The sequence below is a fragment of the Notothenia rossii genome (assembly GCF_949606895.1).
Source record: "Notothenia rossii genome assembly, chromosome: 1".
NCBI classification, from domain to species: Eukaryota; Metazoa; Chordata; class Actinopteri; order Perciformes; family Nototheniidae; genus Notothenia; species Notothenia rossii.
This window is the reverse complement of record NC_136912.1, coordinates 27,849,683-27,877,512: the sequence shown is the minus strand read 5'-3', so window position 1 is coordinate 27,877,512 and position 27,830 is coordinate 27,849,683. Positions and strand designations below refer to the sequence as shown.

At 39.3% G+C, this 27,830-nt stretch overlaps 1 protein-coding gene across 2 annotated transcripts; it reads right to left on the bottom strand.

The window, feature by feature from the left end:
• Nucleotides 1–27,318, bottom strand: LOC307032467 (N-acetylneuraminate-9-phosphate synthase-like). 2 transcript variants are annotated; one of them, XM_079670447.1, is made up of 6 exons: nt 26,951–27,318; nt 5,782–5,997; nt 5,603–5,702; nt 2,233–2,387; nt 1,586–1,852; nt 1–864 (listed from the first exon to the last, which is right to left on the bottom strand). In XM_079670447.1, the coding sequence occupies exons 1-6, from the start codon at nt 26,951–26,953 to the stop codon at nt 661–663; spliced, it is 945 nt and encodes a 314-aa protein (XP_079526573.1). In that variant the 5' UTR covers nt 26,954–27,318; the 3' UTR covers nt 1–660. The 2 variants fall into 2 exon arrangements, with proteins under 2 accessions (XP_079526573.1, XP_079526572.1); XM_079670446.1 differs by lacking the exon at nt 26,951–27,318 and adding an exon at nt 7,658–7,878.
• Nucleotides 27,319–27,830: the final 512 nt, after the last annotated feature.

Below are 27,830 nucleotides of genomic sequence, written 5' to 3'. Positions count from 1 at the left end.
GAAGCTCTGGCAACATTTATTTATTTTCTGCACATCATAGATCTCAGATTTTGTCAAGTAAAGTGTAAACATCCTACATCTTGCAACTGTGATTAGAGGAGTTGTTGGTGTCAGCATAAAGACGAAAGAAGCAAAAGAAGGTTCATATTGAGAGAAGAAATTCAGCCGTGTCCCGGATGTGTACATATTTCTTCTTTTGGTTTTGTTTAGTGTCTGGCTCCAGTAGTCTTACTTTAAAAAATGTTTCCAAATACAAACTTTGCTTGACATCACACAATTAAAATGACTGAGTTGTTACGAGAAAAAATACACCTAATGTTTGGCAAACTGGGTCTTTGTTCATACTGTTGTGAAATGGGGAGCTTCGTGTGTTCGATCTTAATTTGATGTCTTCAGTGAGGGCTAAAACTATAGTGCAACATTTGTAAAATAACAGCCTGTTGATCCAGATAGATAGTATATTATATAAATGCAGCTTTTAGAAAATGTAAAAGCTTTAAAACTGTGTAATTATGCAGGTAGTTACTGATCCTCCATCACTTTAATGTCAGGAACCTAAGCAGCAATAAGCTAATTGACCATTGCACAAGCTCCTTCTGAATTAGCCCCAGATCAAATTGATTATATTGCCATTTTCAACCCACTTCAAATCTTCCATCCTTAGCACTTTTTGCAGTAACCCACCACCACCTCTGGCAAGACGCTGTCGTCCTCCTTCATGTCCTCCGTCACGGTCTTACCGACCAGCTGGAAGATGTCCTCGGCAGCGACGCCCATAGGCTCGGCCACTTTCACCGTCAACATGTCCAGAGTCAGGACAGTTCCCCTGGGGATCTTTACCTTCGCCACCACAGACTTACCAAGCTGGAAGACAAGGAACAACACTCTTATTGTTATCATGGCCAAGGTTGAACGAAAAATATGAAAAGCAACATCTCCAATGTTTTTCTACATGGAGACACCTCTCACCTATTTTTTACCAAATTAAGTTTTCTGATATGTTATTTTTAAATATGCAAATTAGGAATTATTTTTTCAAGAATTTACCAATTTGCATACATTTCCAGAGCACAAATCTAAAAAATATAATATAGCCAGGCGAAAATAGCCCCTTTCATTTTGTCGACATATAAGATGTTTTTTTTAACGGAGGAAATTTGGGATATGTCTTGTTATTGCTCCATAAATCCGAAAATACTTCAATTTTCACTGTTTTATCTGGAATAAATTATGTTACATAAATCAGGCTTTAAACAGTATATGAAGACAACAGTCTTTAAAAAACCATGAGGATTGAAATACACTGACACTGTTAAGTTTGGTGTATATTAGACCACAGCCACACAAGGACGATAATGGTCATATCCGCTACAGTTCTCTATCATATAGACGGTTCGGCCACACAAGGACGATAAGAGGACAAAAAATGTTGTATCACTTGATGAAATGTTATGTATGCAATTATGTCCTTATCTCATGCCAGCCTGTGGCTAATGTAAGTGAAATCTATGGTTGCAAATAGACAAAGTTAGTCAAATAAACACCTTAATGTGTATTATGCATGCTTTTCTTGATGATAACTCACCTTGTCGTGGCACGCCTTCTCACAGGGTAACATAGTCTTGATGCCGGTCCCCATGGCCCTCTCCACCAGTCGGATGGAGCGCACCAACTCGGTCAGCTCACTGGGCACCAGCGAGGCTTCATGGTCATTTCCTTTCCACTTCTTATCCAAAGTAACATGTCGCTCGATGACCTTTGCCCCCATAGCTACGGCCGCAACTGATATACTGATCCCAGTCTCGTGGCCAGAATATCCAATGGGAATATCTGGAAATTCCTTCTTGTATTCCTGTGGTGAATGGTACAAATGTGACTCATAAATCTTTGATCTTTGATTTTGGTTAACAAAAATGGTTAGCTTAGCATTAAGACTGGAAACAATTGTGTACAAATAGCATGACAGTGACAATAAAAGTAAAAACATCTGCTTACCATCAACTCAAGGTCAATAATCAACACTTTATACCCATTTTGTCAATACAAAAACCAAATATAGATATGAGAGAGATCTTGAGGAATCTATCTTTTGGGAAAATAGATCATTTTTAAAGTAGTTCTTAATGCAGTAATACTATCTGATCTGATTTAAATATATTTAATAATGTGTTGTTTTGTGCCAACCGTTTCATAAAAGTAATACTATTAATAGTAAAAATAAATTCTTCTCACCTCTAGAACTCTGAGGTTGACATCTTCAGGGTCCAGAGGGTAGGCGCTGGTGCACTGCAGGAAGGTAAAGTTAGGGTTGTGCTCCTTCACTGTTTGGTAGACCCGACGCATCGTCTCCATGCTCTGCATCCCACTGGACACTACCATGGGCCGTCCTGACACAGACAACATAAGCTTGGTAAACATCTTAGCCAACATGGGCAGAAGGCTAAATGCCTTCAGGAATCCCTGTAGTTCAGAACTAAGCTTGTTTCACTTTAATCCCAGTTTTAACTAATTTCTGCAAAGATAGGCATTTGTACAAATATTTAGCTTATCTAATCTTTTTAGATATGCCTTTCATGTAATAGTTATTAAATGCACAGGGTCTTTTATACTTAAAGACCTTGGACCGGACCAACCCGATTTGTGCATATCACAGAATGCTCGTGAGAAAAGCAAATCATATACGCGAAGTTTCACACGTAGCTGGTACACCAGAAAGGCTTGGCTAGCTGGATGCAACAAGGTAAATGCTGTCTTCTGTTTTCCATGCTTGCAATACACGGTTTGCAGCTTCACCACATTTTTGGTTTATTTTCGGTGTCGCTTTAAATCTGCTTCCCATCGGACTAAAACCTCCACGAAATCTGAAGACAGATACTTGAAGTTATTTAAACCTTTTGCAAACTTCTTTATGTTCTTTCTTGCTCTAGCCTTGCCAGTTACATTGTACAAATATATTATCATTATGCTAACTGGTTGATCGTGTTAGATGATGTAGCTTTTTCATTTCAGAGTTATTGCTATGCTATATGTCAATCGGCCTGTTTGTAAATAATCCTCAGAGAAACAGAAAAAACACAATGTATGACATGCCTTGGTTAATGTGTTGTTTTTTCTTTTTTTATAAGTCTTATACAAATGTAAAGCTCTACGTTTTGTGCTGTGTTTTTTTTTTTTATATTGCATTTATTCACAGTTCAGTTTGAAATGCTGTAGTGACTTGCATTGAACCACTTAAATATTTATAATTAATGCTACTGAAAAGATGCTATTAATGACCAGAAACACATTATCTACAGTTTTTATATCCCACATGCAGTTCACTATAAAGACACTTGGTGGAGGTGTTGGGTCATAAACCATGAACAGTTTTAAGAAAGGAAAAAAACAAAGACCAGTTCTGAGAATACAAATTCCTAGCACAGTGGTAGATATTCAGGTTGATAAATAATATTTTCCACACTGAAGATTATGGAGGTATTGATCAGTCTTCTCATATTTTTAAGCCTCAATTTCTCCTTCCCCCTCGTTAGGACTGGCTCACCTTATGGCGCATTTCCATTACAGTTTAGGAACTGGGGTACTATCTATAGCAGGGGTCACCAACCTTTTTGTCACCGAGTGCTACTTCAAGGGTACTGAGTAATAGGAAGGGCTACTTGTTTGATACAAACTTCCTGAATAACATAATTGCACGGTTCACCTTTAATGATAATATTATTATTAATAATAATCAGAATACATATTAATTTACTCTATGTGAAGGACTGTCTGATCACATGTTAATGTTAATTATTCCTCACTCACAATAATTATTAACAATGATTCACCATTGCTATAGCAACCCCACTGTTTTGTTATGAAAATGTATCTATATTTATACACATTCTCGCGACATCTATCAGGGGTCGTTGTAATGCTGCGTTCACACCGGACGCGACTTCGCTCTAATCGCTTGAGTTTCACCGCTGCTGCCAGCTGTCATTCGCATCATTCAAACAAGACGCGCTGGCTCGGGAGCTACAACTACAACAAAATGAACATATTTTACCGTGATTAAATTGTAATAAACGTTTCTAAATGATGCCGAAATAACAACATACTGATACCGTTTAGTAAAAACCATGAATTAATGCTTGACAAGTCTGCAGACAAGACGGCAGGCGAAAAACCTTTTAAAATGCTTGTTTTCTGAATGGAGATTGGGTCGACCAGGCTAAGCTAACGTTGTATATGCTCATTCCACACTCATAACAACGGCCTACAGACATAAATTAACCAGCGACTGTATTCGCCATGACACAGACAGTCTGTGTTTTGTACTTGTTTAACTTTTGTCCAGTTTCTGAAAAGATATGAGGAGCTGTGATCTCTGTTTGCTAACTGCTAACAGCTAACTGCTGATGTTTTCTGGTTGAACGTCACTGGCAGGCTGAGATCCTCACCACTGCTATGTGTGTGTGTGTGTGTGTGTGTGTGTGTGTGTGTGTGTGTGTGTGTGTGTGTGTGTGTGTGTGTGTGTGTGTGTGTGTGTGTGTGTGTGTGTGTGTGTGTGTGTGTGTGTGTGTGTCTGTTTGCGGTGTGGCGATGAGGCCCATGATCATAGCTGGTCATGCTAGCTTGTCTCAGCTAGAGGTGGAACGGAGATTTGGTGCGTGGAGTTCAACTCTGAACCTATCTGGGGTCAGAGTTCAATTTCACGCACCAAATCTCCATTTCACTTACATATGTACATACAAAATGTGTGCTTTTAAATTTTTATATTCAATATTGTCATTATAAAAATTAAAAATGTATTCAATAATTGTTTTAGACGGAGCTCCATGGTGACTTGTGCTATTTTTAGAACATGCACGCGGGCGAACAATTTCCCCCCTGCGGGCGATTTTGTGTCCGCGGACACCGCGTTGGCTACCCCTGATCTATAGTAACGCAGTGTAGGCGGAGCCGTGACGTCATCTTCAATGAGCTCCCCAGAAAAACAACACAGCCGTTAGCTCTTAGCACTCAGAGCTCACAGCTCTTCATATCTGTTCAGAAACTAGACAAAAGTTAAACAAGTACAAACCACATACTGTCTGTGTCTTGGCGAATACAGTCGCTGGTTTATTTATGTCTGTATAGGCCGTTGTTGTGAGTGTGGACGGTCGGAGCATTTACAACGTTAGCTTAGACAAATCTCCATTAGAAAACACGCATTTTAAAAGGTTTTTCGCCTGCCGTCTGTCTGCAGACTTGTCAAAGCCTTAATTCATGGTTTTTACTATCCGGTATCAGTATGTTGTTACTTCGGCATCATTTTGAAACGTGTATTACAATTAAATCACGGTCGAATATGTTAATCTTGTTGTAGTTGTAGCCCCCTTGACAGCGATTCTCTCTCTAGTTTAGCATACTCAGCCCGACTCAGTCTGGTTGTTCCTGGCCCTAGAACCACGATTTTATGGGGCCATTACATCACCAGAAGTCCCAATTTAAGGGGTAATTTCTCCCACAAAAAAAAATTGTACTCACTATATCAACAGCCCCACCAAAAATATTTTCCACCAGCCGCCACTGCATCTCACATGTATTCATTTCCCCAGATGTAAAGGTCCAGTCTCACCTTTCTTGGCACACTTCTCCAGATAGGGGAAGTTGTTGGCGTCGAAAGAGGCAACTTTGAAGAAAGGCACATTGATCTCATCGAGGAACTCCACTGCCATCTAAAGAAAATAAAAGTCATTATTAAACTTAAACCTGATTAAAATGTCTTAAAGGCTTCATCAAAACTGTCTTTCTTACCTCGTCCATCCCAGAGGCGGTGAAAAAGATCCCCACCTCCTCTGCATACTTCTGCAGCTCCCTGTACTGCTCGTGGCTGAACTCCAGGTGGCGCTTGTGATCACCATAAGTTCTTCCCCAGGAGTTTTTGGAAGTATAAAGGCGCTCCAAGGCTTGCTTGTTGAATTTGTGCTCCAATTCACTCTTCTGGAATTTGGCACAATCAGCACCACAGTCCTGTGAAGGTTGATACAATCGTGTTCAATTAATACACTTTCATTATTTAATCCTTTTTAATCAATTGCTGGTGTAACAACGAGATAAACATGCAAAAATTACGGTAATGTGTCTTTCTAAAATAAAGCATAGTATTCCAATTTACATCAAAGTTGAATACAAATCCCAATATATTAATAATGAATAAATAGGTTTGAAAAGGAACAGTTTTTTAATAAAAAAATTGTCAAGCAATAAAGAAAAGCTTATGAACTCAACACAATAACTCACAACCGTGTCTCTATTTCCTCTGTCAGTGCTGTAAAAATTTGTAGTTATTTTAAGGAAATGTTGAGGAAATAATGAATAAATGACGGCTTCTACCATGACTCCTTAAAGGTGAGCTATCATGCTATATTTGAACAATATATTGTAGGGCCATACCTATATAAAGTATATAAATATGTTGTTTTTTTCAAAACACCAAACAGATCCTGCATTTTAGCCATGCCTCATTTCGCTCAATTTGCTCTTTACAGTGCTGTTTTTGCAGGGGGCTGATTCTGTGAGCTGCAGTTGACCACGCCCCCTTGCAGGAGAGGGGAGTGTGCTCTGAGATCAGCTGCTGGGCTGTCAGAAGAGGGGGAGAAAAAGAGATCTCCGCCCTCCGTGTTTTATTCTTATAGAAGTAAGAAGAGAAGTGATGGGGCAGAAACCCTCCTTTTTACGCAGCGGTCCAGACATAGACATCAAACGGCGACACATATTCAGTTGCCAGTTACTTTGGCATTAGGGCAGGGATATCTAGATACTTTCCAAGGTTTGACATAATGAATTGTGCTACTTTTAAAGCAAGCAACGATGTTTTCAAATCTGTAATCAAAGAGCTCCTCAAAAACGCTATCGAAGCAGTTCCTGCCGTTGCTACGTTAGTTCAAACAGTAACAATGGACTATTTTTCTTAACAGACCAGGAAAGGAGTGGGCAGAGAGTCGAGTTGTCCATTTTTGTTCGGTTTTTCTGTGAGTATCTAGTTGCGCACGCTAATAAAGAGACACGCTACCATGGAAACCAAACAATGGTGTAGCTGTAATACAGTCCGAGTGGAAACAGTCGTGTGTAAATCTGATTTTGTCCGAAATTGGGAGAAATGCGGGAGAAATATGACAACGGGAGGAAACCGGGAGAGGGCTATGAAATCGGGAGTCTCCCGCGAAAATCGGGAGGGTTGGCAAGTATGCGTTTAGTCTAATGGGTCTCAAACGGTTTGGTAATCATGTATGTAAACAAGTGTTTCCAAGGCACACCTTCATATGATCATTATAGTTATACTAAATAAGAGAATAACAGGTATGAAATAATTCCAACTCATACTATAGGACAGTAACACAAAAATACAGTTTAAAAGGGGAGTGATTTGTAAAATATGCATAAAGAAAAAGTAAATCTGTTTACAGTTCTGTTTCACATGGGTATTGATGAGAGATGTATCCATAAATGTAGTCCCTAATGTTGCTCTCAAAGTGCAGCAGATTGATGCATTTAACTTCAACATTTAAAAAAATCTTCACGGGGGAGCCCCCTAGAGGAGGTGAGGTACACCACCTGCCCACACCCCCTATCAATTTGTCCAACCCACATTGAGGATGATTCCTACGCCCATGCATTTCAATAGTCATACCTTTGCCATTTTTATCATTGTCTTGGCGATCCCAATGTCTCCCTGGTGGTTTTGTCCAATCTCAGCAATGATGAAGCAAGGGTTACTCCCTCCGATCATTCTACCGGGACACAGCTCGAACTTTAAAGGCATTTTGACCACAAAGAGGTAAAAACTAAACAAGTGAAAGTAGTGTAGTAGTCTAGTGGAGAGCAGGACGAGAAGTAGGCGGTTGTTGCCTGTGACCGGGGTTCTTAAAGCGCTGCACCTCCCGGATGTGGGAGGGTTTCTGTATTGTGGGCAGAGGCAGATTTGGGTGTTGGCTGATGTCAAAATGGCTGCTGTGAAAAGGGCCTTTGAAAAGGCTGGATTTGATTGCGTGTACGGATGTTAAGATTCACCTATTCGCATCGGTGCACCGGCATAAACGTTCAACATTTGAGTGCACCGGTTGAAAGAGTGCACATCGGTTACAGTTTGGGTTGAATTCGTGATGCATCGATTGTAGCGTCTTTGCAAAAAGGTAAAAAAGTTAAAAAACTTCTAAAATAAAACAGCATGATGGGATGTGTTATTTTGCATCGTGTTGAATCGCCCCGTATCGCATAATGTTGAATCAAATCGAGAGAGAGAGAGAGAGAGAGAGAGAGAGAGAGAGAAAGAGAGAGAGAGAGAGAGAGAGAGATGTACTGATGGCAAACATAACCCATGAGTGCTAGGTAACAAGTTCGACTGGATTTGACAGCGTGTACGGTAAACGCCCTCAACTGAAAAAAGAGCAGGCCAGACCTGTTTCTCTCACCCTGGGATACTAGCTTCCACACATGCGTCTGTCTACTCCTTACAGCTGTGAAAGAAACATATCTTTCCATTAAATGGAGAGCATGAGGATGCCAACAATATTATATTGATTTCATTTGAGATGAAAATCTTAAACTTAAAGTGAAGTACAAGTCATGTATGGTTTACAGCTCTTGGTACCATTATGGTTTTCTTTAACTCATTTTTTTAAATTCTTTGACTTTATCTTTAATTACTTCGGTTTAACCATACATGACTTGTACTTCACTCTAAGTTTAAGATTTTTTTGACTGCTGGAAAGTGGTTTTACTTTAATGTATTTTTTTCGTCCATTGTGTTTAACTGCTAATGCAGGTGGGGCCGGCCAGTTAAACAAGAGGTAGATAATAGCTGTACTCATTTTTTAATGAGCCACATGCCATGATGCACCAACATCATTGTATTATTTATACTGACATTAAGAAGTTGAATCAACTCCTTACAGGGTGAAACTTAAACTTAGAGTGAAGTACAAGTCATGTATGGTTAAACCGAAGTAATTCAGAATAAAGTCAAATAATTACAAAAATGTGTTAACGAAAACGGTACCACTTTACAATAATAATTGTATAATAATAATGTGTTTGGATAGCGTCCCATTTTGTCCCATTATAGCGTGTTTAAACAGAAGAGATGACCATACTGGCTCTTAAAGCCAAAAATTACGAAGAATGGGTTGAGGGCTATGACGTAAGGGTATGAGGCCCATTTATCCTTGTAAACTACATAGAAATGTTGTTTTAAACTATAGTGTTGTTTTGTGTTGAATTTTCTAGACTAAAGATCACCCCTCCATTATTTCAACTCCCCTGTGAGAGCAACGAGGTGTGTTTCCAAATCCCTTTGTTCTTCAGGTTAGAGGTTGAAAAATCAGTTGCCATCTTGGCTTGCCCTCATGTTGAAAACAAACACAGGGCAATCGCCATTTTGTGAAATGCAAATTCAAAGCACTCCTTTGTTTGTTCTTATGCAGCTGGTTTCACTCACTGGTTAACGAAAACGGTACCACTTTACAATAAGACTACCCTTATAAAGGGTTTACGAATAGTTTGTAATTAATTAATTAATTAGGTTGTGAACACTTTATAAATCAATAATAGGCTTTTAGGACAGTAAACCAACAATATCCTTTAAAACTGGAGGGATACAAAATATGGATAAATAAATAAATGTTAACTGGTAAAATAAGATATAAATGAACCAGCTAAAATCTTGCGTTTAACTCATTTTGTTATTCTTTGACTAGAGGATGGTAATGGATACCATGGATCTATGGATACAGCCAAACAATTCCAGCAAACATCCACTGATAAATTGCGATGTTAACAACATCATGATAACTTCATATTTTTTTAACTTAGGGTCTGTGTTTAGTCTAGAAAAAGGTAAATGTGTGCATTTTATTATAAAGTTGTGTATATTTACAGACTGTTGCAAAAACTAAGAAGCTTATAAACATCAGGTCTAAAACTAAAAGAGCTTTACAAAAAAGTAACTCAATGAAAGATGGTTGGAGTTTTATTTGAGTTATTAATTTACATTTTTTGTCAAAGAGATGCTGATTTGAAACCGTTGTTACATACAGTTATGGCATTTCCTGTTTCTGCCGGAGAGAGGGGAGTTTGTCCCAAAGCTTGCCGCTGTATTTACTCCCTCCTTCTGACAGGAGGGAGCCTCATGTGTCACTCCACGGAGTTCACTCCGTCACGGAGGGGGAGTGTGTAGGGGTAGTGTGTAGGGCGTGGTTTGGGATTGGGCCTCCGTGTGAAAATTTAACAAGTCATTGTATGGTTTAAACGCAATCCGGGCAAAACTGGAACAAGTTACTACATGATCATCTTACAGAGAATGGGTTTGTGTAAAATGACGCTGATCATTGTGTCTACAGAAAAGAAGATAAAGTTACATTTTGACACTGATGGTGAATTAATCGATTCAACAGGATACATAGTAGGTAGCTTGATATACATTTATGACATGTACTAGACCTGATCTGAGCTGGATTGTGAGTAAACTATCACAACACTTAGCAAAACCACAACAACAACATTGGGCTGCAGCAAAACAACTGTTGAGGTACATAAAGGGTACTATAGACCAAGAGCTACATTACAAGAAAAGTGAGGAAAGCCTAAAGCCTTTGAAAAGGCTGGATTTGATAGCGTGTACGGTAGGGATGTTAAGATTCACCGATTCGCATCGGTGCACCGGCATAAACGTTCAAGATGCGAGTTGAAAGAGTTGAAAGAGGTTGAAAGAGGTTGAAAGAGTTGAAAGAGGTTGAAAGAGTGCACATCGGCTATACAGTTTGGGTTGATCTCGCGATGCATCGATTGTAGCGTCTTTGCATCGGTAAAAAAGCGCGCCGAAAAATACCTACAAATCAAACGTTTGACAAAAAAAACTTCGGATTTTTCAAGAAAGACGGTCAACTTGAAAAATCGCTCGCAAATTGTAAACGATAACTTGCCGCTTTAAAGTACACAAGTAGTACGAGGAATTTAGCGACGCACATAAAGAGGCGACATGGGGTCTGCGGCTGAAAGAAAAACCTGACATATGATTTCAATCACTCAGTGAGGTGTTCTGTCAGAGAGAGTGGTGTTTAGTTTACAGCAGCCTGTGACTGCCAATAATAGTTTAAATGTCTTCCTTACAATTGTAAGCAGTTATGAAATACCTGTTTGTGAAAGGTTATTTGTATTCTTTATTGTTCATATATAGAAACCACACCACTGCTTTCTGCTCACTGGTGAGTTAGCCTATGAATGAGTGTTAAGCACATCAGGCTGGTAGTTGTATGGGCATTGCACTATAGTAGTTGTTATTTGCACATTGTTAATCATGGGCAATGCATCCTTAAATTGTTTAACTGTGAGGTGTTATAGAATTGTTCTGTACTCTGGAGAGTTTTTTAAGGTAAAAAACTTCAAAAATAAAACAGCATGATGGGATGTGTTATTTTGCATCGTGTTGAATCGCATCGTATCGCCCCGTATCGCCATGGGCGTAATTTCCACTGGGGACATGTCCCCCCCACTTTTCAAATGTGTTTTTTTTTTTACAAAGTAAAAGTGGTCATGGAGGAGCGTCTGTGTGTGCGTGGCAGGAGCGCATTTTGTGTTAGAGAGAGAGACAGAGAGAGACAGAGAGAGTTACGGGGATTGTTTTTAGCATCTGGTGCTAGCTCGGAGCTAACGGAGATTAGAAGCTGTTTCAACAATAAGGAGAGGGAGAGTCCTCTCCTGTCGGACTGAGAGGCAGAGGTAACATCAGCTCAGGGAGGTAAAGGACTCGCTGAGTGATTATATTGTAAACTTTAGTCCAAGTTATCTCAGTGGGTCTCAAACGGTTTGGTCTAAACAAATATGTCCATCTATTTAATATAGTTGTTCAAAGTAAGTAAAACAATTATTCCAATGTCAGTAAATAATTAAAAACACAGTTTGAAAGGGGAGTGATTCGTCAAATATTCATACATTTAAAAAAAGAATGCAGACTAGCTAAGATAAAGATAGGAGGGAGGAGTATATCAATGATGTGTTATTGCTTGTGAGAATATTTTAATGCTTTTTGGAGTATTGAAATATATACAGGTCTGTTTCATATGAGTGTTGAGAGCTGTATCCATACATCTCTTAATTTGTGCACCAGATTGATGCATTTAACTTCAATTTAAAGAAGAAAATCTTACCGGGGTGCATGCCCCCGGACCCCTCTGTAAGATGTGAGGTCATCACAAATAAAACAGGTTCATGGATAGATAAGTTTGCACACTCATTATACACACTACACATTTTTCTTGGATTACTGTAGTTAACACCATAGTCCCTAATATATATGTGTAGAAAGGCAGGAAATGGAATTAAATCGAGAACAATGTTTCATTTCGGAGGACACCCTGTTTTGTGTCCCCCCCACTTCTCAAACCAAAGTTACACCCTTGCGTATCGCATAATGTTGAATCAAATCGTATAGAAAGAGAGATAGAGAGAGAGAGATAGAGAGAGAGAGAGAGAGAGAGAGAGAGAGAGAGAGAGAGAGAGAGAGAGAGAGAGAGATGTACTGGTGGCAAACATAACCCATGAGTGCTAGGTAACAAGTTCGACTGGATTTGACAGTGTGTACGGTAAACGCCCTCAACTGAAAAAAGAGCAGGACAGACCTGTTTCTCTCACCCTGGGATACTAGCTTCCACACATGCGTCTGTCTACTCCTTACAGCTGTGAAAGAAACATATATTTCCATTAAATGGAGAGCATGAGGATGCCAACAATATTGTATTGATTTCATTTGAGATGAAAATCTTAAACTTAAAGTGAAGTACAAGTCATGTATGGTTTACAGCTCTTGGTACCATTATAGTTTTCTTTAACTCATTTTTTTTAATTCTTTGACTTTATCTTTAATTACTTCGGTTTAACCATACATGACTTGTACTTCACTCTAAGTTTAAGATTTTTTTGACTGCTGGAAAGTGGTTTTACTTTAATGTATTTGTTTCGTCCATTGTGTTTACCTGCTAATGCAGGTGGGGCCGACCAGTTAAACAAGAGGTAGATAATAGCTGTACTCATTTTTTAATGAGCCACATGACATGATGCACCAACATCATTGTATTATTTATACTGACATTAAGAAGTTGAATCAACTCATTACAGGGTGAAACTTAAACTTAGAGTGAAGTACAAGTCATGTATGGTTAAACCGAAGTAATTCAAGATAAAGTCAAATAATTTAAAAAATGAGTTAACGAAAACGGTACCACTTTACAATAAGACTACCCTTATAAAGGGTTTACGAATAGTTTGTAATTTATTTATTAATTAGGTTGTGAACACTTTATAAATCAATAATAGGCTTTTAGGACAGTAAACCAACAATATCCTTTAAAACTGGAGGGATACAAAATATGGATAAATAAATAAATGTTAACTGATAAAATAAGATATAAATGAACCAGCTAAAATCTTGCCTTTAACTCATTTTGTTATTCTTTGACTAGAGGATGGTAATGGATACCATGGATCTATGGATACAGCCAAACAATTCCAGCAAACATCCACTGATAAATTGCGATGTTAACAACATCATGATAACCTCATATTTTTTTCACTTAGGGTCTGTGTTTAGTCTAGAAAAAGGTAAATGTGTGCATTTTATTATAAAGTTGTGTATATTTACAGACTGTTGCAAAAACTAAGAAGCTTATAAACATCAGGTCTAAAACTAAAAGAGCTTTACAAAAAAGTAACTCAATGAAAGATGGTTGGAGTTTTATTTGAGTTATTAATTTACATTTTTTGTCAAAGAGATGCTGATTTGAAACCGTTGTTACATACAGTTATGGCATTTCCTGTTTCTGCAGGAGAGAGGGGAGTTTGTCCCAAAGCTTGCCGCTGTATTTACTCCCTCCTTCTGACAGGAGGGAGCCTCATGTGTCACTCCACGGAGTTCACTCCATCACGGAGGGGGAGTGTGTAGGGGTAGTGTGTAGGGCGTGGTTTGGGATTGGGCCTCCGTGTGAAAGCTTAACAAGTCATTGTATGGTTTAAACGCAATCCGGGCAAAACTGGAACAAGTTACTACATGATCATTTTACAGAGAATGGGTTTGTGTAAAATGACGCTGATCATTGTGTCTACAGAAAAGAAGTTAAAGTTACATTTTGACACTGATGGTGAAGTTATCGATTCAACAGGATACAGAGAGATAGTAGGTAGCTTGATATACATTTATGACATGTACTAGACCTGATCTGAGCTGGATTGTGAGTAAACTATCACAACACTTAGCAGAACCACAACAACAACATTGGGCTGCAGCAAAACAACTGTTGAGGTACCTAAAGGGTACTATAGACCAAGAGCTACATTACAAGAAAAGTGAGGAAAGCCTAAAGCCTTTGAAAAGGCTGGATTTGATAGCGTGTACGGTAGGGATGTTAAGATTCACCGATTCGCATCGGTGCACCGGCATAAACGTTCAAGATGCGAGTTGAAAGAGTTGAAAGAGGTTGAAAGAGGTTGAAAGAGTTGAAAGAGTTGAAAGAGTGCACATCGGCTATACAGTTTGGATTGAACTCGCGATGAATCGATTGTAGCGTCTTTGCATCGGTAAAAAAGCGCGCCGAAAAATACCTACAAATCAAACGTTTGACAAAACACTTCGGATTTTTCAAGAAAGACGGTCAACTTCAAAAATCGCTCGCAAATTGTAAACGATGCTGTGCCGCTTTAAAGTACACAAGTAGTACGAGGAATTTAGCGACGCACATAAAGAGGCGACATGGGGTGTGCGGCTGAAAAGAAAAACCTGACGAGTTCAATCACTCAGTGAGGTGTTCTGTCAGAGAGAGTGGTGTTTAGTTTACAGCAGCCTGTGACTGCCAATAATAGTTTAAATGTCTTCCTTACAATTGTAAGCAGTTATGAAATACCTGTTTGTGAAAGGTTATTTGTATTCTTTATTGTTCATATATAGAAACCACACCACTGCTTTCTGCTCACTGGTGAGTTAGCCTATGAATGAGTGTTAAGCACATCAGGCTGGTAGCTGTATGGGCATTGCACTATAGTAGTTGTTATTTGCACATTGTTAATCATGGGCAATGCATCCTTAAATTGTTTAACTGTGAGGTGTTATAGAATTGTTCTGTACTCTGGAGAGTTTTTTAAGGTAAAAAACTTCAAAAATAAAACAGCATGATGGGATGTGTTATTTTGCATCGTGTTGAATCGCATCGTATCGCCCCGTATCGCCATGGGCGTAATTTCCACTGGGGACATGTCCCCCCCACTTTTCAAAATCCAGTTTGTGTCCCCCCCACTTTTCAAATGTGTTTTTTTTTTTTTACGCAAGTAAAAGTGGTCATGGAGGAGCGTCTGTGTGTGCGTGGCAGGAGCGCATTTTGTGTTAGAGAGAGAGACAGAGAGAGACAGAGAGAGTTACGGGGATTGTTTTTAGCATCTGGTGCTAGCTCGGAGCTAACGGAGATTAGAAGCTGTTTCAACAATAAGGAGAGGGAGAGTCCTCTCCTGTCGGACTGAGAGGCTGAGGTAACATCAGCTCAGGGAGGTAAAGGACTCGCTGAGTGATTATATTGTAAACTTTAGTCCAAGTTGTCTCAGTGGGTCTCAAACGGTTTGGTCTAAACAAATATGTCCATCTATTTAATATAGTTGTTCAAAGTAAGTAAAACAATTATTCCAATGTCAGTAAATAATTAAAAACACAGTTTGAAAGGGGAGTGATTAGTCAAATATGCATACATTTAAAAAAAGAATGCAGACTAGCTAAGATAAAGATAGGAGGGAGTAGTATATCAATGATGTGTTATTGCTTGTGAGAATATTTTAATGCTTTTTGGAGTATTGAAATATATACATGTCTGTTTCATATGAGTGTTGAGAGCTGTATCCATACATCTCTTAATTTGTGCACCAGATTGATGCATTTAACTTCAATTTAAAGAAAAAAATCTTACCGGGGTGCATGCCCCTTGACCCCTCTGTAAGATGTGAGGTCATCACAAATAAAACAGGTTCATGGATAGATAAGTTTGCACACTCATTATACACACTACACATTTTTCTTGGATTACTGAAGTTAACACCATAGTCCCTAATATATATGTGTAGAAAGGCAGGAAATGGAATTAAATCGAGAACAATGTTTCATTGCGGAGGACACCCTGTTTTGTGTCCCCCCCCACTTCTCAAACCAAAGTTACACCCTTGCGTATCGCATAATGTTGAATCAAATTGTATAGAGAGAGAGAGAGAGAGAGAGAGAGAGAGAGAGAGAGAGAGAGAGAGAGAGAGAGAGAGAGAGAGAGAGAGAGATGTACTGATGGCAAACATAACCCATGAGTGCTAGGTAACAAGTTCGACTGGATTTGACAGCGTGTACGGTAAACGCCCTCAACTGAAAAAAGAGCAGGCCAGACCTGTTTCTCTCACCCTGGGATACTAGCTTCCACACATGCGTCTGTCTACTCCTTACAGCTGTGAAAGAAACATATATTTCCATTAAATGGAGAGCATGAGGATGCCAACAATATTATATTGATTTCATTTGAGATGAAAATCTTAAACTTAAAGTGAAGTACAAGTCATGTATGGTTTACAGCTCTTGGTACCATTATGGTTTTCTTTAACTCATTTTTTTTAATTCTTTGACTTTATCTTTAATTACTTCGGTTTAACCATACATGACTTGTACTTCACTCTAAGTTTAAGATTTTTTTGACTGCTGGAAAGTGGTTTTACTTTAATGTATTTGTTTCGTCCATTGTGTTTAACTGCTAATGCAGGTGGGGCCGACCAGTTAAACAAGAGGTAGATAATAGCTGTACTCATTTTTTAATGAGCCACATGACATGATGCACCAACATCATTGTATTATTTATACTGACATTAAGAAGTTGAATCAACTCCTTACAGGGTGAAACTTAAACTTAGGGTGAAGTACAAGTCATGTGTTGGAGCTATATATCTCTTTATATTATTTACTAGTTTTACATTTATTTTCTTGCTGTTTTATAGTCTTTATTGTAAATGTATTCTTAGTTAGTCTCATAAGTTAAAGTAGTTTCTATGCTTTTATTTTGAAGGCATGTTTTGGGCACTGGGTGATTAGAGCACCTGGTGTAATTGTATATATTGGAGACAGGTGGAAGTGGAAGCCAGAGCACTAGTTGGCAAACTATTTTTTACCAGGGTGTTTCGAGCCACAGGGTTTTGCAACCACAGGAAAGGAAAGCCATAGGAAAGGCTTAAGGAACAAACCATAGGAAACCTGTTCATTGTCAATGATATTGGATCATAGTAAATGTACAACGGAGAGTCTTGTCTGGACCTGGATCGTTGCCCTGCGTAAGATCTGCTAACTAGTGCCTCAGCGGCTGTATTATTTTAAGTTAATTATCTGTTTTATTTCTATATGATTTTGGCCGCTACAAAGTAAAAAACCGTGCCGTCAAAGCGGACTTGTTTTTTGAAGGTTTTTTTTGTGGATTTTTGTATTGCCCGCGTTTGAAGTGGAGTATTGGATTTCCCTTTAAAAGACACACCGGGCCCTGGACGGACTTCAACAACGGCACAGGAATATGGGCGGTATGTGAACATTTTCTCCAGTGGCTGTATAGGAAAACGGCCTCACTATTGGAGTGCTGGAGTCATTGTTTCGCCGCATATAAATGAACAGTGGAAAAAGTCTAAAGAATAGTCGGACATTGGGAACGGGTGCGCACAGTGATTAAGCAATCTGATGCGCAGGCAGCGTTTTCTCCTGTGGATAAAAATAACACATGTGGAAATTTTAAATAAGGACAATTCAGGATGATGCAAGAAGTCGCATCAAAGGACAGAAGTGGATCTTCTGACGAGGTAAATCCTGAGGACATTGCACCACACATGTTATGTTTAAAGAACAATGATTCCAGACCACAGAAATCGTTCAGATTATCATACCGCTCATCTGCAATAATCAAAGCTGAAGCACATTTAGCAGTCATTAAAGAACGCATGGCTGCATTGAAGAGGAAGCATGCATTGGAAGCCCAAGACGAGGAGCTTAGAAAAGAAAAGACAAAACTTGCTTTTTAACTAAAACTGTCTGCACTCAATGCCAAAATTGACATACTGAAAATCCACTCGAGGCGTGGATCAAAAGGATCTGTGGAAAATGGTAAACAGAAATCTGAAAAGATAAAGTTTCCCTCTGCCCCAGACAACTGTTTTCCTCTCCAACACAACCATCACTCACAGGATACATGTTCAAGCTTCAATATGAACATAGAAAATGAGGAAACAAATTCCATAAAGGTGGATGGATCTAGTTTTGTTTGCCCTGCTGGTCACATAATATAAGACTATTGGAGATTTTTGAAGTGCAGTGTGTGTCACCAGAAGCAACTGTCAGCCCTTCAGATTGGAGATGAGGATTCAGGCACATCCTTAATTAAAGCACATGTTTCATCTGGACAGTCAGAGACAAGTGTTCATACTGGGGCCGTTGGACCTGGAGAGGACAATGGATTCAGCTCTGGCTGCCCTGTTACCTCTCAGCTTGCATTGGAACAACAAGAAAAGATGTCCATCAAACCTCAGACCCATCAGGATTTACAAGAAAAAACATCAACAGTGCAATGTGAAAAGCACACAGAGAGTGAGGAGCAAGAAATAGATCACAAAGAGGAGACGAGCTCCAAGACATCAAAGCCTCACCAAAGTCCTAAACCTCAGACTGAAACACAGGATGAAGAAATGGAATCCGACCTCCAGATAGATGTTGTGAACAGTGATGGAGACACAGAGGAGCCTCCTTATGAAGAGGATTTGGATGACGGAGCGAATGGAGAAGGCCCAGAAAAGAATTTCCAACAGGAGATATTTTCTTTATTGCAAATACAAGTGGACCCTGGATGAGGGAAGGACGGACAATGACTGGTCAGCTCTGCAAGCCCCAAATGAAGACCAGTGTCATGGAGAGACCTGTTTGAAGATCCGCCTGCTCCTGGATGCAGCAGCGTAGCATCATGAACATTTATTCTTTCTGTTTCTCTAGACTATTTTTCTTTCTCTCTTTGTTTTCCAGGAAGCTGTTACCTGAAGACTATAGACGAGTATTTGTATGGTTAGGATAAAGATAGAGTATAGCTCCATTTATATATATTTAAGTTATTGTGTGTTTACACAGGCCACAATTAGGGGCCGGAATGTTGGAGCTATATATCTTTATATTATTTACTAGTTTAACATTTATTTTCTTGCTGTTTTATAGTCTTTATTGTAAATGTATTCTTAGTTAGTCTCATAAGTTAAAGTAGTTTCTATGCTTTTATTTTGAAGGCATGTTTTGGGCACTGGGTGATTAGAGCACCTGGTGTAATTGTATATATTGGAGACAGGTGGAAGTGGAAGCCAGAGCACTAGTTGGCAAACGGTTTTTTACCAGGGTGTTTCGAGCCACAGGGTTTTCCAACCACAGGAAAGGAAAGCCATAGGAAAGGCTTAAGGAACAAACCATAGGAAACCTGTTCATTGTCAATGATATTGGATCATAGTAAATGTACAACGGAGAATCTTGTCTGGACCTGGATCGTTGCCCTGCGTAAGATCTGCTAACTAGTGCCTCAGCGGCTGTATTATTTTAAGTTAATTATCTGTTTTATTTCTATATGATTTTGGCCGCTACATCATGTATGGTTAAACCGAAGTAATTCAAGATAAAGTCAAATAATTAAAAAAATGAGTTAACGAAAACGGTACCACTTTACAATAAGACTACCCTTATAAAGGGTTTACGAATAGTTTGTAATTCATTTATTAATTAGGTTGTGAACACTTTATAAATCAAGAATAGGCTTTTAGGACAGTAAACCAACAATATCCTTTAAAACTGGAGGGATACACTTAAATCATGTCCACATGGATATGAAACTAAATACATTTGCACACATCTTGTGTCCATATCTTTCTGTTTTGGTGGTCATGCCACGGTGCATGAATGCGCGGGTCATGGTCAAATATCTGGATTAAGAGGTTGCTTTTTTTGTGCACAGCATGAAAGAAACGTGAAATGAATGGGCTGTGATTTGAGTTTTTTAAGCAGACGTTGAGTTCAATAATTTGTACGGCCCTCGTAGGATGTTGTAAAAATTGAAATGGTCCTTGAGAGGAAAAAGGTTCCCCACCCCTGGACTAGAGGATGGTAATCAGGGGCGCCGTAAGGGGGTGAAAAGTTAGGACGATTCTAAGGGCCCGTGACTGACAGGGGCCCCAAAAATTGGAGAACATTAAGAAAAAATGTTTAAGTAGCCTTTCATCCATCATCAATAATGAACATTAATATAACATTATATTGATAATATACTCACTAAACTTACGATTCATTTCACTTTTTTTGTTCGAAAAGTTAATTATCCAAAGCCTCTGTATACCCCCCTCTATTTACATGTAATGGTTTGGTCCTGTCTCCAAACGCTGTGCGGCACCGCTCTTTCTAGCAGAGTGAGAGCATGTGAGGCAGGGATGCGAGTACTTACGTGTGTACGATGTCTCAACGACTAACAAAGTCAGGCTTTCAAAAAAGAAAAGAGAGAAAGACAAGAGAGAGCGACAGTATGTCACCCAGTTTTGCTCTGATTTAGCACCACCATCAGGCCTTTTCATTTCCATTTCCGTTTTGTCCGTTCACACTTTAATACCTGCTTATTTTGTAGTTGGTATGTATATTTAATTAGAAAATCTGCTGCTTATGTTATTTTTTTTGTGATAGCATTTTTATAAAAGATAATATTGGTGTTAATGTTCACTTTATTTTAATTTAAGTGGTCATGTATATTTAAGTTATATTTATTTTTGATTTATGAAGGTTCCATTAAAAAATGTTATTAAAAAGGCATGTACACCATAAAAGATGACTATTGAGGTCTATTGTCAGGAGTGTTAGTGTTATATCAAATAGTGAATTCTACTGCAGAAGAATGTTGCAGTAGAATTTGCAGTCTGCACAGTGTTATATGTTCACAGCTCAGTGTCAGTAAATATTGTGCAGTTAGTATTGGACTACAAGATAGATGCAAGCCTGTACAGGTAGAGTTATTTAAAGCATAAATGAGTGGGTTGGGTTCTGGAGGTGTGGTTACAGCAATTGTGCTTGGTTTGCGTGGCCAGTGCCTGGTGGTGGGGCCGTGATATATTTCCATGGGGCCCAAAATCCCTGGCGGCGCCCCTGATGTTAATGGTTACCATGGATCTATGGATACAGCCAAACAATTCCAGCAAACATCCACTGATAAATTGCGATGTTAACAACATCATGATAACCTCATATTTTTTTAACTTAGGGTCTGTGTTTAGTCTAGAAAAAGGTAAATGTGTGCATTTTATTATAAAGTTGTGTATATTTACAGACTGTTGCAAAAACTAAGAAGCTTATAAACATCAGGTGTAAAACTAAAAGAGCTTTACAAAAAAGTAACTCAATGAAAGATGGTTGGAGTTTTATTTGAGTTATTAATTTACATTTTTTTGTCAAAGAGATGCTGATTTGAAACCGTTGTTACATACAGTTATGGCATTTCCTGTTTCTGCCGGAGAGAGGGGAGTTTGTCCCAAAGCTTGCCGCTGTATTTACTCCCTCCATCTGACAGGAGGGAGCCTCATGTGTCACTCCACGGAGTTCACTCCGTCACGGAGGGGGAGTGTGTAGGGGTAGTGTGTAGGGCGTGGTTTGGGATTGGGCCTCCGTGTGAAAATTTAACAAGTCATTGTATGGTTTAAACGCAATCCGGGCAAAACTGGAACAAGTAACTGCATGATCATCTTACAGAGAATGGGTTTGTGTAAAATGATGCTGATCATTGTGTCTACAGAAAATAAGTTAAAGTTACATTTTGACACTGATGGTGAAGTTACCTAAAGGGTACTATAGACCAAGAGCTACATTACAAGAAAAGTGAGGAAAGCCTAATGCCTTTGAAAAGGCTGGATTTGATACCGTGTACGGTAGGGATGTTAAGATTCACCGATTCGCATCGGTGCACCGGCATAAACGTTCAAGATGCGAGTTGAAAGAGGTTGAAAGAGTGCACATCGGCTATACAGTTTGGGTTGAACTTGTGTTTGACAAAACACTTCGGATTTTTCAAGAAAGATGGTCAACTTGAAAAATCGCTCGCAAATTGTAAACGATGCCGTGCCGCTTTAAAGTACACAAAAAAGTACGAGGAATTTAGCGACGCACATAAAGAGGCGACATGGGGTCTGCGGCTGGCATTTTGCAAGGTATTAAGAAGGTTCACAGCAACGACAACATGAAACACCCTTTAATTTACTGAAACGACATGTCGGGAAACCCCACAAGGCGGCCCCATGCATAGCGCGCCGTAAAATGCTGCTTATTATTTTAAGTTTCGTTGCCCTGCTCCGCTCTCTGTGTGTGCGGGGGGGGGGGGAAACTAAACGACTACGGTAACGGGTCCCAAGGTGGGTAGACCGGCATACGCAACGCTCTGGGGGTCCAACGGCTCCGTGTGTGCCCTATATGATCATTTTCTGATAACGATGAAAGAGCCCGCCTCCCTCTCCCCACGTCTCCTGCTGCTGCTGGGCTGTCAGAAGGGGAGAGACAGCAAGCGCATTTCGTGGCATCTGCGGGCAGTGGCAAGTACTTCCGGCATCTGCCACGGAGGCCGCTACTCCGTGGTATCTGTGGCAAGTATATGCCACAGATGTGGTATCTGTGGCAAGTATATGCCACAGATGCCACAACTTGCCGTGGCAAGTATATGCCACAACCATGCCACAACTTGCCGTGGCAAGTATATGCCACAACTTATATATGCCACAACTTGCCGTGGCAAGTATGTGCCACAACTTGCCGTGGCAAGTAAATGCCACAAGTTAAGAGTTAAGAGAAGGTATACGGTAGCTGCCACTCGCCTTCCGTGGCAAATGCTGATATTTAAACCCGTATTTATCGCGTAAAATGTCGCTGTTTTGGCATGACTTTATCGGACTGATCTGTACACAAGACTGATGATCTGTTACTGATGGTCCGATCATATTTTTCAAAAAGATTAAACATTATATGTTCTATAGATTTTACTTGGAGAACGTGGTTTGTTAAAATAAATAAACGTGCTATTTTTATGATAATACTCAAGATATATTATTAGTAATTTGACATAAAGATCTAACATTGTTGACCAGAGGTGGGAAATAGGCTAACTTGTATACTCAAGTACTGTAGTTGTGATTTAGAAATAGCCTACTTGTACTTTAGTTGAGTATGTAAATGATATGTTACGTAGTAGGCTACTTACCCCACTACAATTCAGAGGTAAATTGTGTAATTGTAGCCTACTCCCCTACATTTATTTAATACGCTACCTTTAGTTACTTACTACAGATTCTGAATAATGATGATACATATAATCAAGTCTTAAATCAGACTTTATAGTTACTCCTGGAGTAAATTCACAAGATACCCTACTACAGTATACAAAGTCATTAAAACTAGATGCACCTTTACCAGCTTTGAGAACACTTTCATGATCAATCATTATAATGAAACATGTAATATGCACTTTAAGTATATTGTTATGCTAATCATTTTAGCGCTTTTACTTGAGTAACATTTTAATGCATGACTTTTACTTGTAACAGAGTATTCCAACATTTAGGTTGGCTACTTCTACTTTTACTTCACACTAGAACCGCCAGGGGTCGCTGTATAGCCTACCTAAAACCACCAACGTGTCAAATTAACGAATGCATTGATTTTCAGTACAATGTTATTTTATTTATCATGCTAGAACACAATGAGTGTTGCCACTAATCGCTGTGGCATGTGCCTTGGCATTTGTGGCATCTCCCACAAGTATAAACCACAGATGCCACAACTTGCCGTGGCAAGCATATGCCACAACTTGCCGTGGCATTTGCGCATGCTAAAGGGGAGTTGCCACAAGATGCCAGAGTTAAGAGAAGTTTTACAGTAGCTGCCACTCACCTTCCGTGGCAAATGCTGATATTTAAACTCGTATTTATCGTGTAAAATGTCGCTGTTTAGGCATGACTTTATCGGACTGATCTGTACACAGGACTGATGTGCGATCTCTATTTTTCAAAAAGATAATAAATTATCATTTATATTCAATTTTACTTGGAATAGCCTACGTGGTTTGCTAAAATAAACAAACGTGCTATATCTATGATAGCAAGCTAAACATAGGCCTATATTGTAATAAAAAAAGAAATATTGGCAAGTGAGCGTTGCAACGCAAGCCCTTGGCAATTGTCGCTTCTTGAGGGGAGTTTCCACTGCTTGCTACGATAACCAGGTGTATTCTTACTAGTAAAGACAAATAATAAAAAAATATATATCTGTATTGACACAGCAACGTGTACAATGGTGTTATTAGACTTGGCTACAGACTTAGGGCAGCACCATGAGAATGATAAATACTTAAATAAACATGAAGAATGTTCTCTTAAGCATGATACTCCAAGCAATCCTCATTTAACCGTATAAAGTTGATTTAATATGTTGAGGAAAGAGGGTTACAATGTAATATGATTACACCCTTGTTAAAACTTTTTTTGTGCATCAGTAAAAAGGTTATATGTCACGCATGCAAATATCAAATCATTCTGTTGCTAATTAACATAAACAGATTTTGATATGATACGTTGTATTTACTTTATTTATCTAAAATGTTGAAATCTTTGCGTTACAGCAGTGATAAGGGATAGGAAACATAAAATAATAATAATAAAAAGAAACAGGAAATAATTTACACATTATGAGTAGATATTTATCTACAGAGTATCTAAAGAATAAACAATATAGCCTACTGAATATGTAAGAATACACTATAATAAACCATCTTACTAAAACCAATAGAAACATATATTTGTCTTTCTTAACCCTTTCATGCATGAATTATGAAAGCCTCACTCAGGATTTTTTTACCAGGTGTTTTTATTGCTCTTGGGGCATGAAAAACAAGATTTTAACTTTAGTTTATTTTTTATCTAGTTTTTTCAAATTTAGAACATTAAAAATACATTTTAAAAAATAATTTTAAGGATGATGTTTTATAATAATATATCTCGAGTATTATCATAAAAATAGCACGTTTATTTATTTTAACAAACCACGTTCTCCAAGTAAAATCTATAGAACATATAATGTTTAATCTTTTTGAAAAATAGAGATCGGACCATCAGTAACAGATCATCAGTCTTGTGTACAGATCAGTCCGATAAAGTCATGCCAAAACAGCGACATTTTACGCGATAAATACGGGTTTAAATATCAGCATTTGCCACGGAAGGCGAGTGGCAGCTAACCTAAACCTTCTCTTAACTCTTAACTTGTGGCATTTACTTGCCACGGCAAGTTGTGGCATATACTTGCCACGGCAAGTTGTGGCATATATAGGCTAAGTTGTGGCATATACTTGCTACGGCAAGTTGTGGCATGGTTGTGGCATATACTTGCCACGGCAAGTTGTGGCATATACTTGCCACAGATACCACATCTCTGGCATATACTCCATATACACGGAGTAGAGGCCTCTGTGGCAGATACCGGTGTCGGTACCAGATGTGTTCGGGGTACCAGATATGTTCGGGGGCCGTCTCTTACCAATGACGTCACGCATTGTACGCATTGTGATTGGCTGTACGGTAATTTACCCAGGGGTGCTCGGGGGGAAATCACATCTACAGATCATGACGAACCGAATTGAAGTATTCCTATACTCCTAGCGTGTGAAAATGTTTGAGAAAAACATGTTAAAAAAACATGAAAACGGAGCAATGGCTGTACGCCATTGGCTGTACGGCAACTCAAGAAGACCATAATACACGGTCAAATTCCGAACATTTAAACATAGCCTACACTTCATTCTTTACTTTGTCCGTTATTATATGTAGAAGATATAACTTTTTTCTCCGTGATGTTGTTTCCATAGAATCCTTTTCCGTTTCACAGAACACAAATTGGGTTATTTACATAATTATGTTTACACTAATACTCCCATACTCCTAGCGTGTGAAAATGTTTGTGAATAACGTGTGCAAAGTCTCCGAAAACGGAGCAGTGGCTGCGATGCTAGCTTTGCGGCTAGCGGTTAGCATTTTTAATGGAAATATACATCGAAACATCATGTTTCAGTAAAAAAAAAAGGCCCCACTGATCATCTACTCTCTGAGACGATACGAGGGATGCCTGACTTGAGTTTCTAGCACTAGGGAAAGTGGACAAAAGTGCCCCAGATCAGCCTCTTAATTTACCCAGGGCCGAGTGCTCGGCTTTGGGCATGAATATTCAGGAAACTCCCCTGAGTATTTTATTAACCCTTTCATGCCTGAATTATGAAAGCCTCAGTCAGGATTTTTTACCAAGTGTTATTATTGCTCTTGGGGCATGAAAAACAAGATTTGAACTTTTTTTTTTTTTATCTAGTTTTTTCAAAGACATTTTTATATGTCCACTCAGGTGGACACTATGCGTTCAGGGTTTGAACTGAAGAGATGTACATTTTGAAAAAATGATAAAGATGTGCAAACTTAAAATTACATTATAATAACATAAGTATATAGATTTATGCAGTGCTTAATTTGTAAATCATAAGGTGCCGGAACGCAAAGTACAGGTCCCGGAACGTATACAGAAAAGGTGCTGAAAACAACATGAAAATGTCCACTTGCAACGCTGTGGGACTTACAAGCCTCAATTTCAAATAGTATCCATGGTATAAATGTTATGACGATAATTTATAATTTTTTAGGCTAGTACGCACAACATAGGCAAATGCCCACATCACCACAGGTGGGACTTCAGTATACAGCCAGCAATTAATTTCTCAACAGGTTTAACGTGTAAAAAAAATATTTATTAGGCCTATTCAAAGATTGGCACGGCGGCCTATTAATAGACAGTATGTTTGCTCACCATATTTAGTTGTTTAAAACACCCCACATCACGAGCATGTCCGGATTGTCCTCTATCTCTTTTTTTCTGCTTTTACTGCGTGTGTCTGTGGCAGTTCTGTGTCCTTTGGCCACCCAGGACCTCACGTACGGGACTGGATTGAATTTAGCCAGGGGGGGTCCAACAAGATTTAGGAAGAGTAAAGATGACATGGTAGATGTGAGCAAAGAGCTACGGTTGGGAGTGCAAATCAAGTTCATTTGAGAAAATCCGCGCTCACATTCAGCACTTGCAATGGGAATGCTGTTGACAGCAACAAGTAACTCCATCAGCTCATCGGGGGTGTCTTTACCATCTGAGTCTCTGTACGTTCTGTAGGCCCGTATGACTGCGCGCGGGTTGGCAATGTTGAAGTGCTGACACAGTGACTCGACCTCAGTCTCTCCATACAGCGCACCTGCGTCCTCGGACCAGTATTGTGCGTAAAGCACCTTCAACTCCTCAATGAACTTGTTATATCCAGTTTTATCTGGCATCCGGCCTCCTTGAGATAACATACGGTCCTCCAAGTTCTTGGCCACAGTTAGAAAAAACTGACCTGTCGCTGGACGTCCCACACTCTTCTACGCTCAATGCGCTCTCCTCTCCTACTGAATCTTCCTGCTGTAAGCCAGCTGATGTCGCGGTTCCGCTCGCCTCTTGCTCCGGCTGTTGTACCGGGCTAGTTGATGCCAGGGTACCCACCCGTTGCTGTTGGTGGTCCACCTGGCTGACGGTAGCTGGCTCCTGTTCCGGCTGGCGGTGAACCTGACCCGCTGCCCGGGCTTGGCTAGCTGTCGGTTAGCTAGCTGCGGCGCTAACCTCCTCCTGGTTTTGACCATCAACATGACCGCTGCAGCTG

Coding starts and splice junctions, on each gene's coding strand:
- LOC307032467 (XM_079670446.1), bottom strand. CDS start 7,789: ATGCCTTTAAAGTTCGAGCTGTGTCCCGGTAGAATGATCGGAGGGAGT. Junction 5,998..7,657: donor CAATGATAAAAATGGCAAAG/GTATGACTATTG, acceptor CAACCTTCACAG/GACTGTGGTGCTGATTGTGC. Junction 5,703..5,781: donor CCGCCTCTGGGATGGACGAG/GTAAGAAAGACA, acceptor TATTTTCTTTAG/ATGGCAGTGGAGTTCCTCGA.